Genomic DNA, 16,302 nt, shown 5'->3' on the forward strand with positions numbered 1-16,302 from the left:
CGGGTTTTTTCACTCAAACCCGAAACTCATAACAAGAATACGCATAATTGATTATCTGCTCAAACTCAACCCGAACTATATTCGATAAAATGCAAAATGTAACATAATTTGGTAATATAGTTTGTAAATTTCAAAATTGTTTTTTTTACTAAACAATTCATCAAATGTTATCATCGTTACATCATGCACCAATACAGTGTTAAAAAACTTAAAATGGAGCAAAATACATAGGGGTAAATATGTTATTTAATATATATAAACGGGTGGGTGAATGGATTTCGGGTGTGGGTTTGATAATCAAACTCACACCCATATATTCGGGTGCCACCCAAACCAAAACCCATTCAACTTGGTTTCGCCCGTTAACTTGGGTTTGGGTTCGGATGAGTCTATTTGGGTTTGAGTTTTCCTGTCATCCCTATTGTGCTCGTAATATAAATTCTTGTTCATCATATGTGTAGTATAGGTCTCGTCTTAATTTTTTGTGTAAACTGAGTATCCTCTGCGCACAACTGCAGAGACTAATCCCCTAAGTCTTGTGGGACTTAAATGGATGGCAAACTATTCCTAAGAGTTTCAACACTGTCGCATGCTCATGTCTCGTCTTAATTTTATTAGATGTATTTGTAAATGAAAATTATGCCGACATTAACAATGTATAGAAATCAGTCTTAAAAAACTAAATATTTTTTTCTCTTAATGACTCACATAACTTATGCTTGCATGTTTATAAACAGGAGTGACATTGTCCGTGTCATTTAAAAAAAAAGAGTCCCGTGTCATTTAAACTTATGAAATTATTATAATTTCACCTATAATTTTTACAGCACTGATGATTTCCTACATACTAAGTCAGCAACTTCTCATTTAGTTTTAAGCCATATTAACACGTTATAATAATTGGCCTTTCCTTAAAGTAATTCTTATATTGGTCTTTTATTTACAACTTTTTTATATTGTTACAAGTGGTTGTATCTTAAAATTTAGGCTTAATTGCATATTTGGTTCCTTCTAAACCACAATATCAATTCAGTTTTCACCAAACCACATTAACACATTATAACAATTTTCAACATCTAATAAAAAATAATCCTTCGTTTAAAATAAAATAAATAAAAGTTGTTACATAGCAATAATTGTGAAATTAGTCTTCCTTTAGCAAATTCATTATTTCCAACAAAAAAAAATTAAAAGTTGTTACATAGCAATAATTGTGACCAAATTATTTGATGTAGGCATCCTTCTAACTTTTAAAATGTAATTGTAACGTCTCAAAAAATGTGCTTGTAAAAGAAAATGTCAAGCATCATTCTGCAGTATAACTTCATAAAGTTTATTAATAACACGTGAAAAAATGCCTGATTATGATCGTTTTTGGTTCGTAACATTCAATCCATTATTTATAATACACTCAAAGAACATGTGTAATAGTCCCTGTAATCTCAGAAGACCAAACCAAACTCGCAAAGTGTCAAACTTAATCCCAAAAGATCATGGCATGTAAAAATTCATGGAAAGCTGGAAGGAACCAAATTACTCAGAAACACTTTACAAAATGTTTTCTTATCAAGGGATTACAACCTCGCTCCAATCTAAAATAGACCCAACAATTTCCTTACACACATTATTACATTCGTCGATGATCACTAATTTGTTGACAATCTTTGTCATCTTTTCCTTCTATTGACCATTTGAAGGCCTGAATACTGTATAACCATTGACACCTGTCAAATTTGAGTAATCTTGATAGTATGAGTAACCATCATTGTCTGGATTTCTCAGGCCTAGATATGATAGATCAGAACCAGCCATCTGCCAATGGTTTGGAACCAACCCATCTACCTTTCCATTTCCGTATGGTAGTGTACTTGCTTGTGGATGATAATCCCTCATCGAGTCAAAATGTCCGATAGAGGAGCCATACCCTTGTTGAAACCCAGGATCATGATAACTTCGTGATCTCTCAAACCTACAACTCGTTGAGGATCCCAAATCATCATTTGTATCCAAGTCACCAGGATATGTGAACTGCCGATTTAGCATGTGTGATCCATCATTGAAGGATTGGAAGACTGAACTTGTCCCGGCTGCATTCCCGATACCCTGCTCATCATCAAGCAGATCATTTATGATATCGAGGTGTGGGAACTCATCCGCCAACAACCCTTGGTTCGGACGCCTAGATGTGCAAGCTTGAAACTCATTTGCCATGTGGTCCAAAGATCTACTGTCTACTGGCCTGAACATGTCAAAGTTTTGAACATCATTGAGTCGGGATGATGGTTCATAGTGCATGCCTCTGCTGGTATCCCTATGAGAACTCTCCATCCACTGGGGGCCAGGTCCATTTTGCAAAATATCACGAGTAATCATATTGAAAGGAACGCTAGACTGTCCAGACATAGAATCCATTTTGTCAGAGCTTTGGGATAGAAACATTGGCGATGATACTAAAGGTGGTTGTGAATAGCCTGAAGATTGATGATTTACTCCTGAACTAGAGTTGGAATTAGCGAAACTGGTAGCTGTTGAGGCCATGTGATTCCCCATCATGGCATTTCTGTACGACTGAGGAACAAAGCTATGAGTTGCAGGTGAGGGATCAGGACCCAATCGGCCAGTTGCACTTGCTGAGCGTGCAAGAGGCGGAGCTGTTTGAACCACGGATACAGAAGTAGTTGGCCTGGGACCACCAGGAACCAGAGGAGCACTGGAAGGCCTTGACATCATAGCCACCTGTGTCGTAGGTTTTTCAGTTGGTCTAGGAGGTGAAGTCTTCGGGATTTCTGTTTTAGCAATTGTTGCTTGTGATGCAGACGTTAAAGATGAAGATGCATCTTTACCAGTCTGTTGTGAGACACTAATAGATGTTTTCCTGACATTAATGGGTGAGGGTAAGTTTCTAGGGGGACTCCTAGGCGAGGATGGCCTTACTGATGTCATCTCTTTCTGTAGGCTTCCAATATCAGCAGGTTTTTCAACATCAACTTTCTCTTTAATGCTCTGTTTCTTTTGTGGTAAAAGAACTTCCTCTTCCTATTAAGTAGAATAAAAAAGCCTATTAAATCAGGTTCCAATTGTAACGGCACTAAAGAGGAACTTTATTTGAAAAATAAACATGATTATTCAAACAAGGCAGCATTTAAAAAGAAAAATTAAGTCGACGTATTTAAAAACAAATAAACATGAAATCATCAATTTTACTGCAGTTCCATATCCAATCTCCCACCCCCAACCCTCATTTCAAGAGAAAGAAAGTTCAGATCCCTATGCTACATAAAAGCAACAGATCTTAAGCTGTGATTACAGCAGCACATGTAAATTAACGAAAGGAATGAAAAATCGCAAAATGTGAAAATGAGTATGATTACAGTCACTTTGAACTTCAGATCTACCGTTAGCATTTATAAGTATTAGAAAATGTTAGAGATATATGATTTCAAGTCATTCTCAATGAGCAAACTACTCTAGCTCTTCTTCCTTCGTGATATTGCTAGATATATAATATAAAAATCATCATGTAGTCAGTTGAAAGCTTATTTTGTTCATGAAATGGAATCAGAGCCACCATAACCAAGTAGTTAGAATTTAGACCTTGACACCCCGACTCTTGTAATATAAGTTAAATTTCAGCACAAGTATTGTCCAAACACTACTTCAAGTTACAAGTGCAAGAATCTTCCGCGAGGATGCATGTTAGTAGAAGTATAATTATAAAGCAATTGTATCTTCACCTAATAACTTAGCTTTTGAGATAGATAGTTCATGACAGGTAAAAATGAAACTAGGAAAATTCAAGTATAATCAAAATGAGAAAGCAACATGTAGCATGAAAAACTTTAGACTAAAGAAATTCATGAGGATGAGCTTTAAGAAAAATGACAACCTTTCTGACAACAGGCTTGTCAAGCCACTTCAACCGATCCTGTAAGCAGATTGCACCCTCAGACTCAGATTCTCCTACCTTACCACTTCCAGACTCGTTAATATCCACAGTATTTGGAGCTGAACCAGATGCCTGACTGTCCATTTCAGTTGCCAAATTACTCGCATCACACGGTGCTTTTACTCTGCTCTTACCTCTACAGATAAAACGTGACAAATCCCTCATAAGAAACAACTTTGACATTCATCCACATGAAAGAAACAATAGAAAAACTTACCTGGTAGGCGACTTTTGGACTTTGTAATTTGAAAAAGAGTTCCCCTTGTAGGGGTCATTCATCACCACTGAAGGCAACGAATCAGTAGAGCATGTTGAAGAACTGTCATCCATCACTGAACTGCTCCTTTTCTCAGCCATTCCATTATGCACAGGCGCAAGACCACCTATACCATTGCTACTAACCTCAGTTGAAGGATGAACTTCTGATGCATCAGTATCCCAATTAACAGGACTTGCATCTCTTTCTTCTGAATCATGTTGTGGCACTTCATCAACTCCAATCACAGAATCAGACACATCAGAAACAACTTCGAGGGCATCAAGTTTTTCATCCAGAGTTTGAACCTCATCCATGTTAGAATCTTTTTTCTCATCAGAAGCATCATCTTGCTGCTTGTCATATACAGCCACAGTAGGCCTTTCCTCCCTACCTTTATCCTTTCCTTTCCGATTGTTCCGTTTCTGTTTGGCCTGGAGTGACAAGAACCAACTGTCAGTAAGCAGCTAAAAAGGAACACACAGAACTACTCACATACACCCCGTGTATATGAAGAAACAACGTCCTTTAATCCCACTAGTAGCAAACAAGCATGCTAAAGCAAAGAAAACATGCAGAAAGAATATCGGAAGTTATAGTTTCTAAATTCCTGGCAAGATACTTCCAATGAAGGCATAATTAGCCGAAAAAATATTGACTAGTTTGTAACGTAGACAATTTATGGGAACGGGAGTACGTGACATTCAAAACTAAACATACATAAAAGATAAACAGAGGCAAATCATGTAGGCCCAACCTCATTAAAATCAGTAATCCAAAGCTAGTTTTAATAAAAATTATTACAAACTCTGGTCATAGCAGATATCGTATACCAGAAATTAGATGATTTCTTCAAAATATTGTTTTGATTGGACAGTTGTCATTTATGATGCATGCTCTGTAGAGGAAATTATTAGAATTTTAAATCGTGAATTTGTGAGATAATTTTTAATCTTGGACTGATGATTAAGAATAAAACCAATTTGTCATCAGGAGAGACAGAAAAGGCAGTACTTAAGTGAAAACTACATTAGGGTATCAGAAATCCTTTCAGAATGAAAGTGTGCCAGACCTGTTTCTTCTTTGCCTTCTTTTCCTTCTCGTTAACTCCACGTTTTGATTTCTGTTCAGTTTCAGCTAGCCATGCTGCCTCTTCTTCCCGGATGAGCTCTTCTTGTCTCTTCAGAGCAACGGCTTCCTGGTAAGAAACCTCAATTTTATTGCTGCATCCATTAAATAAAAAATTAGGATAACCTCATCCATTCACAGCTTACACAGAAAATACTTACAGGTAAACAGAGACTATAAAACATAAGCAGTACAAGCATAAAAAACACCGTACAATACATACAAAAAAAAGGCACATGGTAAAATCCAAATTTGAATTGTAAAATCCCACGATTTTGTGATTATGCTTCCCCTCAGAGATTAAAAGTATACACCAAATCGCCGTTAAAAAAAAAGTATACACAAAATCCTATTTTGGTGGAATCGTTTTGCGATTATGATTCTGAACAAATTTAAGTTTATATACATATTTGAAGTGTGATTTAAGGTTTATGAAACATTTCAGATTTATATAAAATTTTATATAGATGATCCATATGATATAAATGGTTAGTTTCCAATAAAAACTAATTGAGTGGTGTGATATTACCCAAGTGTTACACCAATGTAATTTGATTCCTCCTCAACATAATATATATATATATATATATATATAAACGATAGAAAGAAATGAGAAACGGAAACTGAAGAACAAAAATGGCTACTATGGTTTTTAACACCGAGAATGGAGATGACGGGTTGGATCGTATGTAGAATATGTTGCACAAAATGGGAAAAGAAAAATGGTTCTTGGCATTTGATTTATTCCAAACAGCGTACGTAAAAGCAACAGAGAACATCCTTCTGGCTCAACTTAAGTTTAGAGGTGAACCAAACATGCTCTTTGCAATTTGCAACAGATGACCGAGCCAACATTTGTTGGCATGATGAGAAATCAATCACAGGACCATACTAACTTGCCAAGTACACAATTACTTTGAGCAGAAAATTGCACAACATTCACTACGTGAAAACTCAATCCTCTCAACAAAACACAATTCTGAAATTTGTATTTGTATTAGAGGAAAAGTATCACAAGCAAATATACAACAGCAACAACCAGGCCTTATTCCACTAAGTAGGGTCGGCTACACGGATCAAACAACATCATAATGTTCTTTCGTATATCATATTTCTATCCAACTCATTAATCTCTAGAGTCCTAGCAAGAACTAAAATCAAGAGGTATAGATGACTAGTTAACCAAAACTAATTATATATGATACCTGAATATATGGGCAAGGACAAATATTTCAAGAGTCCTGCGACCCAATTCTGTGAGACGCCTTTCATCACGCTCTATGGAATCTTTATTGAAGTCCTCCCCAGAGTTCCCATCCTGCCAGAATAGGTGAACAAGGTTCTTAGCAATCAAAACAGTTTCGAAACTACAAAACCAAAATCTGCATATCCATTGACTAACAACTTCACAGGTGACCAAGAATACCATTCTACATGTGCATTAATATGTCCATAGACAAACTGGGCCTAGGTTGTCGACTATCCTAACCAGCTTACAGAAGTTCACTATTATTTTTTAAAATAACAGGGCCTATTGTTCAGAATATGGGATAGATTTTTATTTTTCCTCCTTTACATACTTTCTTACTTGGTTGGTTCGTGGTAGTTTTCTATAATCAGTAAATAAACACATGAGTTCATGCAAAAACTATTTTGTGATTGGTCCATGAATAATATCTAAAAGAAAGTATGCTATGATTTTGCCCTCATTAATATCTATAATCAACAACAGAAAGGAGCTGTTCAAAAATATTTAGAAAACAGAATAGGGATTTTGCAATATCAGCTTTGTCGGAAGCACTTGTTTATTGTTATATTATAACTGAATCCCGTTAATTCTTACCATCTGCCTTTCCTTCCCATTAATTCCTACCATCTACGTTTTTACCATGTAACCATATAGTTATTACACCACAACACAATGTGTTGTAATGAAAATTATGCATTTAATATCTACAAGTATCATAAATCCCTAGGACTTAAGAGGAATATCTTCAATTTAACAGTTCATATGAATCTAATGATGACATTAGGTTTGATATTCAACGATCATTATTCTGTGGGATTAAGGTTAATGAGCCATATTAGTTAAAATTCAGTCGTTCTTCGTCTTCCCGATTGCTGCTCTTCTGAGTTTTTGCTTTGAAATAATCCAGACCAACAAAATCCCTGACACAGAAGACAAGGAAATGGGAAGGAAGAACTACTGAATCTGATACCGGGAACAGAACAGTAAACTCCTATAAACAATAAAACATGAAACAACTCTAAGAACAGTAAACATATAGTAAATAACTAACTCTCCTCAGTGTAAAATTAATTTATGAGCTACCGATTTGTCATTTAATTAAAGTTTCACGACTAACAGACTACAGCAAAATCAGATCATTAGAATTTAGAAAGAAGATACATTATCTTTTCCTTGGTTTTAATCAGAATAAAACTCTTTATTGATACCTATTTTTCAATTCCTCATTCTCTAAAAATCTCTAGCACTATGTCACCGGCTATCAGATTACCCTATGCCACCAGCTATCAACATAATTTCCAATCATTTAACCAACATAAACAATTTCTCACCTTTGTGCGATTTTGAGGACCCTTCTCATCTTTTGGAGGGAGAGGTTCTATAGCAGCCCTCTCGAGTAACAATAGAACATCATCCACCAGGACAAACATATCTTTCTCAGCACGAACAATTGGAGCTGGCATTTCTTCAGCATCCAACAACTTTACCCTAGCTTTCTTGCTCTTAGTCTGGCCTTCAAGAGCCTTCAATCCACTATATAAGGAGTCCATTACCAAAGTAGAGGTCACTTCTTTCTCAATAAAGAAGTGCTTCACTACTACTTTCAAAATTACATCTGTTTTTTCCCTAGACATGCGGCGCCTAGAAGTTTGATCAATTTCTCGCCAAAAAGTACAGAAGCTACAAATATTGCAAATACATAATTTCATTAGCCAACAAAATAAGAACCAAAAAATCAAGATCTGATGCAAGTCATAAAGAATCCTAATATATCAAATCAAATAGGATAAATTACATAAAAAAACGAAGACAGATAAAGCTTGTTATGTAATGTATAATATAATATACAAGTGAAACTCCAAATACATAATAAGAGGCATAAGACTACACAAAGTTGCCTAGAATGCATCTCACCAGTCACATTACAAGATTAAACTACAGCATTGCCCTTCTGTAATGATTTCTTTCCTTCCATACATGACTAACATTTTTCATTTTCCTAGATTGGAGGAAAATTAACTTAAATGATTTAAAAATTCAAGCAATAAATTGCTAATGATCATAGAGCATGGAAAGGTAATAATTAAAAGATCCTCACATTTTAGGTTACACTTTTGAGCAAGATAATTGTAGCAGCAAACATAAGGAGATATTGATAATTCACATTATATATAGGGGGGCATTTCATATAAGAGGAATGTCTTGGTCTTATTGTGAGAGATATGAGCAGCAAATATAAACAATAGGATGTAAAGGAGCGGTCCAGATTAAATTCCCTTTTTAATAATAAATATACATTGTGTCCTACTGCCATCTCTCTCCATCTTCTCTCAGACCTCCATCTTTCATTACTCACCCATTTCATTGTACACATTCATACACAGTAGACTCCAATATTTAGTTTTTTGAGTCAGATATATAAATAGCACATGGTTGATTTTGTACCAATTCAAATTCGTTGTGCCAACTTCAATTAATGCATTCATCCATGGCATTATGACACTCCCACATGTTTGTTCTACTATTGGTCAAAACTTTATGCAATTGTAGATTTTTAAAAAAATAAAATAAAAAAACTTGCTGTTTGATATCAGGAAATTTAGATTTTGGGCTTTATAAGAACTTTCAATTAATTTCTAGAAATATGGTAGGAACAAGCACACATCACCAGACCAAAATATGACTTTGAGAACTCATTTTCAAAAACAAAATTGTAGTATAAAAGAAAATGAGAGATGGTGCAGAAAGGGGAGGAAGGGAGTAGATATACTAAAGAGAAGTGGAACGTGCAGTTTAAAATTGAAATTGCATCTGGACCTTTCATTTTAATACAATGGTTACTATTTAACCCTCTCATCTCTTACAATAAGACACTCCCCTCACTTGATATGCCCCCTATATTTAACCCTCTCATCTCTTATTTCAAAAGGTAATATTAATGAATACAAAATACCTTGACCACCTAGCTTTATCTTCTATCAGCTTCCCAAGCTTGCTTCTTCTCTCCTCCACAAAACGCCGGCAAATTTGTTCTACATTTGTCAAATATACCCTAACAAGCTCTCTCCTATACTGACAATCAAGGCAACGAAAAGGCCTGTCAGCTTTTTCCCTGTACATTAAAAAAGCATACATAGTCATAAATCAGAATCAAAAGCTACCCATTCAAAAAAAAGAATCAAAAGCTACACATCACATTACATCATTGCAAAACATCAAATACAAAAGTAAAAAGATATATTCTACCAATAGCACAGTTTCAGAAGGGTAGGTATTATATCGTAAATAACATGAGTTTTGAGGTTTACATTCCCAGATATGAATGTTAAAACAATGACACAAATGAATTCATAACCTACTTCACAAAAAAATACTCAGAAGTTTCAACAAAGAAAGAGTATCATTTCTTGCTAGCTATCAAATTTCCTATAAGCTGCATTCTTAAAAGGATGAGTCACTCTAACTAGTCAGTTAGAGAACATTCACATTTACTTCTTTCCAGATAAGTAACAAATAAAACGAAAAACACATGTTAAATAACCTAATCACTATTAAAATGTATACAAGGAGGTGCATATTTGTATATTTGTAATATTATAAAGTATTAAATAAATTTTAAAATATGTTAAGCATAAAACACCTAATAACTTGAACTTGAGCTTTTATTATCAGATTGTCAGAAGTGTCAACAAAGCCGTCATACACCTTTGAAAGCTCCATAAACTTTTTCCATCCCCAGTCATGCTCCTTCTTCCAAAATCGGTGCAATGTATCTAAAAAAACTCAGGTAACATAGGTTAGCAATGCTGTTTAAAAAAATTGTAACTCCAATAACTAAAGTAATTATTTACCAACAGACCAGAATATTTTGATTTCTTGGGGTCTTTGTTAACCACAGCTATTGTAAATTGTGCAAAATGACTCCATCCTGCATTACCCACAAAAAGAGGGGAGAACAAAAAAAGAAGTCAATTATTGTGGGATTAAAAGAAGCTAGTAAAACTAACAATCATTAATGCAATGTGAAAATTCAAGAATCCAACCTGGAAGAAGTTTGTCATGATTGGCAACACAGAGAAACAGAGAGAGATGATTGCATACATCACAACCTTGTGGATAAATTAAAATATACCTGCCATATACAACATCATCATTTGATCAAAACCCCAACTTTAATGAATGGCATCAATCAAATCTTAAGGAGTGTCTCAGCAAACCATATGCAAATATTATATTTCAATTTTCAACACTGAATTATCTACTTCTGATATATGATACACCTTTCACAAATCAAATAACGTATATTCCCCTTGTTTGACAAATTAGATATAGTTACACAGTCATAAAGTATGGGATAAAACAATGTAACCCAAACCAATAGTTTTCCCTATTAGATTTGTAGATTGTAGATTCATAAAAAACATGAATGGCAAAAGCCGTAATGGTTTATTTGGGTACTGTATAGTTATAAACACGTAGGCCAATAAGTATATCCAAAGCCGCATACCACTTGTAGTTGCCGACTTCAAATGCATTACTACGGAGTTCCCTTTTGGTAATCTGAGAAAACTTTTCTATCTTCCAAGTATATCTTCCATACAACTCAGATGGTTTTGGTCCTATAAAGAGAAAAAATACATTAGATTTTAAACAACTCCTAATAGAAAATAAATTCTAACAATTATAATTCACCACCATCATCATCCTCGTCGGTGTCCCAGTAAGGGGGTGAAGTTGACGGTATTCCATTCTCCACCTGTTCAGAAGATCGCCATTCTGCCAACGCTTCTCCAGATTGACAACGGTGCCCACTATAACTTCCCTCTGAAGACTTTCCCGCTCCAGATTCCTCACTCGCAACCCCAGCCATTCCGTGATCGAGCACTATTTCACTAACACTCTTCTTATAACAGCTGCTAGACATCAAGCACAAAAACAAAGCACCAAATCAACACCCTTAAACCCCATTACATTATATCATACTTTATAGTATAAATAAATCATTCAAATATTTCAATTAAACATTTCCAACTACATCACAGAAAATCCTACATAATGATCACAAAAAGTCAACAATTATAAATTATCAACACTACACATAAAAGTATTCAAAAGCACACATTGTCACAGAAAATCAAAGGGAGAACACAACAAATTCAAAAGGTTGCAATTCACCAAATGAAACCGATGAAAGCAACACATGACAAAGTGATGATGGTGTTATTGATACTTCCCCATTTCTGAAAAACCAACAAACAACAATTGAAGACAACTAAATAAAATAAAATAAAAAATTTAATTCAAATTATTACACTCCTCAATACCATTGAACCCAAAAACCCAACTAAAAAAATTAACCTAAAAAACCCATGAATAAAACCCTAAAATAGAGATTAAAAAATAGCAATAAAAATGAAAAATTAAACCCAAAACCAATCAAATAAATTCAACCAAACCCAAATTAAACCAAAAAAAAAAAAAAAACTAGATTTCAAAAAAAAAAATCATCATCAACGCAAATTGCATGAATCCAAAAACCGAAAACTCAAAGTGAAAATCAACACTAAAAAAACAAGAAAGATCTCAGAAAACGATTTCCATGAGAAACATTGATCGAAATCGAAGAAATGGAGCAAAATGAAAAACCCCCGAAAAAATTTAAAAATGAATTGGAGGACGAGGAATTGGAAAATCTGTGTGGAATCGAATGGATCGAGAATAGAGAAGACGAACCTGGAATCGAAGGAGGAGACAACAATAGCGGCGTGAGAATCAGGGAGTCTGAGATTTTAGAGAGAGAAAATGAGATGAGAGAGAAAATTGATAGAAAGAAAGACAGAGAAGAGATGAACAACGGAGAGCAAAGGCATAACCAAAAAAAATGAAAAATAAAAATACGAGTATTTGTATTTTTTTTTTTTTATGTTCTACTTTATTTTTGTCTTTTTATTTTTGACCAAAATTTATATATATTATTTTTTTTGAAGGAACCAAAATTTATATTTTATAATTTATATTTTATGTTTTTAAATAAGAATTATTATGGATTTTCCTTATTAATATTTTTCCCTCAAAGAATGTATTTTAATTTTTTTTTTAGAAATTATAACATATTTTAATTTTAATTTTTAAATTATAAAATACTTCCTCCGGTCCTTTTTATAAGGAACACTTTAAAAAAATTACACAGACCACGAAAACACATTGTAAATAGTTATTTTCATTTAATACTCTTATAAATTTAAATTTATTACTTGTATACCCTTGTTTAATTACTTTAATTCAACTAGCTTACTTATTTTTAATATTCTCTTTCATAATAAATAAGAGCATAAGTGAAATTAAACTTTAAAACATTTTAAAATTGGTAAAAGTTTTTTTATTAAAAAGTCCAATTTTTTTTTTTCAAAATGTTCCTTATAAAAAGGACCGGAGGGAGTATTTTAATAAGTAATAATTGGTAATTAAGTAAAAAATATAAATCAGAAATATAAAAATATGGTTAAATATGTTTTTAGTTTCTCTAAAAATACCAAATTTTATTTTTAATCCCTCTAAAAAAATTTCTTCGAATTTTCATCCTATAAATTTTTAGTTTTCAATTTTTTTTAAACTCGATATCCGACCTTAGGACCGACTAATTCGAGGATCAATCTCACCACCCACTTTTTGTATGGACCAGCCCACCGAAATTGATACCAGAGAGAATTGAACATGAGACCTTGAGAGGAGCATACTCCAAAGACTCAAGCCAACAGCACTAGGTCAACCCAAGTGAATTTAGTTTTCAATTTTAATCTCAGTTTTTATCAAAAGTTCACGTATCAAATTATGAATCACTTTTTTTAAAAGAGTCAAATAAGTTTTTAGTACATATAAACATCTCAAATTTTTATAGAAAGTAAAATTAAATTTATATATTTAGAGTGATAAAAAAACATATTTAACCCATTATAAAAAAATTATTTAACCCAAAAATAAATAATATTTGTTTAGTTTATAAATGATGCAGTGTCAAATAATTTTAAACATTTTCTTTTTGTTGAGGTAAATAATTTTAAATGGTCAATCAATTAAAACTGATTTTAGATTGATAGCAAACAAAATATTTCATACGCATTATCCATGAATCAAACCCCTTACCATATGTTTAAGGGGATCAAAACTCTTACCACATGGACCAATTCATTTTTAGATAATAATTTACATTATAAACTAATCTTAATATATCTTAATATAATATAATATAATATAATAATAATAATAATAATAATAATAATAATAATAATAATAATAATAATAATAAGAAATTAATTAAAGACAACCACAATAGCCACCACCACTCTCCGGTCGTATCCAAAACCTCCTCATTTTAAGATCTAGACTTTGACAACTATTTAAGTGCGAGGTGTGATTATCTTCACATTTGTTTCAACTTTCAACCCTTTCAATGGTAACAGCTGGCTCCTTACTTTCTCTGTCTGTGGTTCATTTTATACGACTAGGTCGGATTTCGCGGAGGGAGTTGGTTCTTCTAAACCTGTTTTTGGATCCTCCAACATATAGGCCGGTTTGTTTGTGTGTCAGTGTGTTTTTAGATATATTTTTTGCAGTTTCTATTGTCGGTTTCGTCACTTCGCTGATGGTTTGTGGTTGGCTTTGGATTGTTTGGCTAGAAATGGCTGTAGTTGCTTGTTGTCGGTTGTGCAGTGAGTTGACGATTCATGGAACTGGTCTGTGTTGGGGGACGAGTCCATTTGTCGTTCTCAATTACGTTTCTCTTGTTTCAAAATGTGGATTTGTCTCAAGATTGAAGGAATGTATATTTGTTTCAAGATTAAAGGTTCACCGTTATTATTCAAACCGATTAGCTCGAAAGAGTCAGATATTGTTTGTTGTAGCGTTTGTTGCAGGGAGTTGATGATCTTAGTGATGCTTAATTATTAATATTCTTGTCACATTCTCGACTTGACGTAGGACTATTTGGCTTGAAAGAGTCTCGAATGGTTGTTGTGGCTTATGGGTACGTGATTTGGTCCATGTTGACAGTCATTTCATTTTGAGTTGGTGCTTACAGACCGTGACAATTTGTAAGAATTAATAAGGTAAATTTCATCTGTGCTGAATTTATATTTGTATCATCCATTTAGGTCGATATGCACTTTTTGTTGGGAAAAACCAGCATAGAGAAAATAAATGAACGCAATCACAACACAAGAATATACGTGGAAACTCCAAACCGGAGAAAAAACCACGGTCGTTGTCAAAAACGACAATCAGAGAATAAACACTATGTGAAAATTGTTACAACACATAGACTACCCTCAATCTTCCCTTGGCCCCCAATACACCCGCACTCTCCAAAGCAAATATCTAACTACATCTCTCAACCCTCTAATACAAGAGTAAAAGAGAAAAATAAAAAAGTCAGATATAAGCTTAAAATGCTACTGACCGGTGCAATTATAAACAAAGAACTTAGGTCCATTATATAGCCTTGATCCCCCATTGCTTCACCATTCTAAGCGATGTGAGACTTCTTTAATATAATTTCTTTGACCTTTTTTTTTCTTCATTAGCAATGTGAACTTACATTGCAATCAACCCCAACACTTTTGTGAGCTTCTATTGGACCAGGTTCTGATCTTATCTGTTGATCAGAACAGGTAGAAGGCCAGCTGGAAGTCCGTTGAGCAGGTGGTAGGCAGCAATCCGAGCAGATGGTCCACGGAGGGGGGGTTGTACCTGCAGGTGCTCCGATGCCAAAGTCAGACAAGGAATAAAGAGCAAAAGAGATACTAGAGAGAAGTTAGAGAGAGAGAATAATTGTGATAATGAATAGTGTTCTACCTTGCTCTCCCAAGAGGGAGAGTATTTATAGCCCCCAGCTCTGGGCCAAAGGTCCTCTTAGTGGGCTGGACTAGCCAAGGCCCATTAAGAGGGACTGCCAAGATATTACCCTTAGATAGTGGGTAGAGTAGTAATTTTACCCTATCTTGGTGGAGAGGTTGTGCCATGCTGACATAGAGGTGGTTGGGCAAGCCATGTGGACTTTGTGAGGGTCTAGGTGGACTAGCATTAGTCTAGTCCAGAACAGGAGCCCCCCAAGTCGTTGCTCCTAGGCGTAGGAGTGATGACTTTAGATGTGTGCCCAAGTGCAAAAGGAAATTTCCTTGCAACCTCTCTTGAACAAATGTGGACGAGGAACTTGCTCGTCAAGGCCTTGCTCGTAGCAAGTATCTGCAATGTTTTGCTCGAAGTGGTTTTTCGAGGATATTTAATATTCTGCTCGTATCTACTGCGAGGAGATAACTACGAGAGGGATTTGTTGCTCGTATTTATGACGAGGAGATAATTTATAAGAAGGAATTGTTGCTCGTTGTTATGACGAAGAAGTTAGCAACGAGGAGGTTTTCTGTAAAGCGCAGCCTTTTGCTTGAGGACTTGCTCGAGTGAAATTCGAGCATCCTTTTTCATTGGGGATGTGAAAGGGTGCATTTACTGCTTTGATTTTTACGAGGGAGTGTAAGGACCATTGGATCAAAGCGTCTTTTCACTTTCCTGGCTTGGTCTATATAATAGAGGAGAGTGAATTTCATTTTTACTTTTCACTCTCTCTCTTCAATTGTGAATCTCTCTGAAGTTCCAATTTACTAGTCAAATCGTTCTTCAGATTTTCTTCATATTCAAGGTAATTCTTTCAAATTTTGTTCTCTAGATCCA

The 16,302-nt window shown here is 34.5% G+C and overlaps 1 protein-coding gene across 2 annotated transcripts; it reads right to left on the reverse strand.

Moving 5' to 3' along the window:
• Positions 1-1,507: 1,507 nt before the first annotated feature.
• On the reverse strand, positions 1,508-12,487 carry LOC123897241 (TNF receptor-associated factor homolog 1b-like). 2 transcript variants are annotated; one of them, XM_045947807.1, is made up of 13 exons: positions 12,313-12,487; positions 11,275-11,492; positions 11,087-11,198; positions 10,623-10,711; positions 10,439-10,507; positions 10,220-10,352; positions 9,533-9,691; positions 7,911-8,259; positions 6,536-6,648; positions 5,275-5,425; positions 4,164-4,636; positions 3,887-4,082; positions 1,508-3,036 (listed from the first exon to the last, which is right to left on the reverse strand). In XM_045947807.1, exons 2-13 carry the CDS (start codon positions 11,447-11,449, stop codon positions 1,681-1,683), a joined length of 3,375 nt encoding a protein of 1,124 aa, XP_045803763.1. In that variant the 5' UTR covers positions 11,450-11,492; positions 12,313-12,487; the 3' UTR covers positions 1,508-1,680. The 2 variants fall into 2 exon arrangements, with proteins under 2 accessions (XP_045803763.1, XP_045803754.1); XM_045947798.1 differs by having other exon boundaries at positions 11,275-11,819; positions 12,313-12,439.
• Between the last annotated feature and the right edge of the window lie 3,815 nt (positions 12,488-16,302).

The sequence above is a fragment of the Trifolium pratense genome, linkage group LG1 (genome assembly GCF_020283565.1).
Source record: "Trifolium pratense cultivar HEN17-A07 linkage group LG1, ARS_RC_1.1, whole genome shotgun sequence".
Classification (NCBI taxonomy): Eukaryota; Viridiplantae; Streptophyta; class Magnoliopsida; order Fabales; family Fabaceae; genus Trifolium; species Trifolium pratense.

What these genes read in the sequence shown, in the direction of transcription:
- LOC123897241 (XM_045947798.1), bottom strand. Translation starts at nt 11,503, where the DNA reads ATGTCTAGCAGCTGTTATAAGAAGAGTGTTAGTGAAATAGTGCTCGAT. An exon ending in GTCCTCAAAATCGCACAAAG is followed by an intron (nt 6,649 to 7,910) that starts GTGAGAAATTGT and finishes CTATTCTGGCAG; the next exon opens with GATGGGAACTCTGGGGAGGA. An exon ending in GTCCTTGCCCATATATTCAG is followed by an intron (nt 5,426 to 6,535) that starts GTATCATATATA and finishes TAATGGATGCAG; the next exon opens with CAATAAAATTGAGGTTTCTT.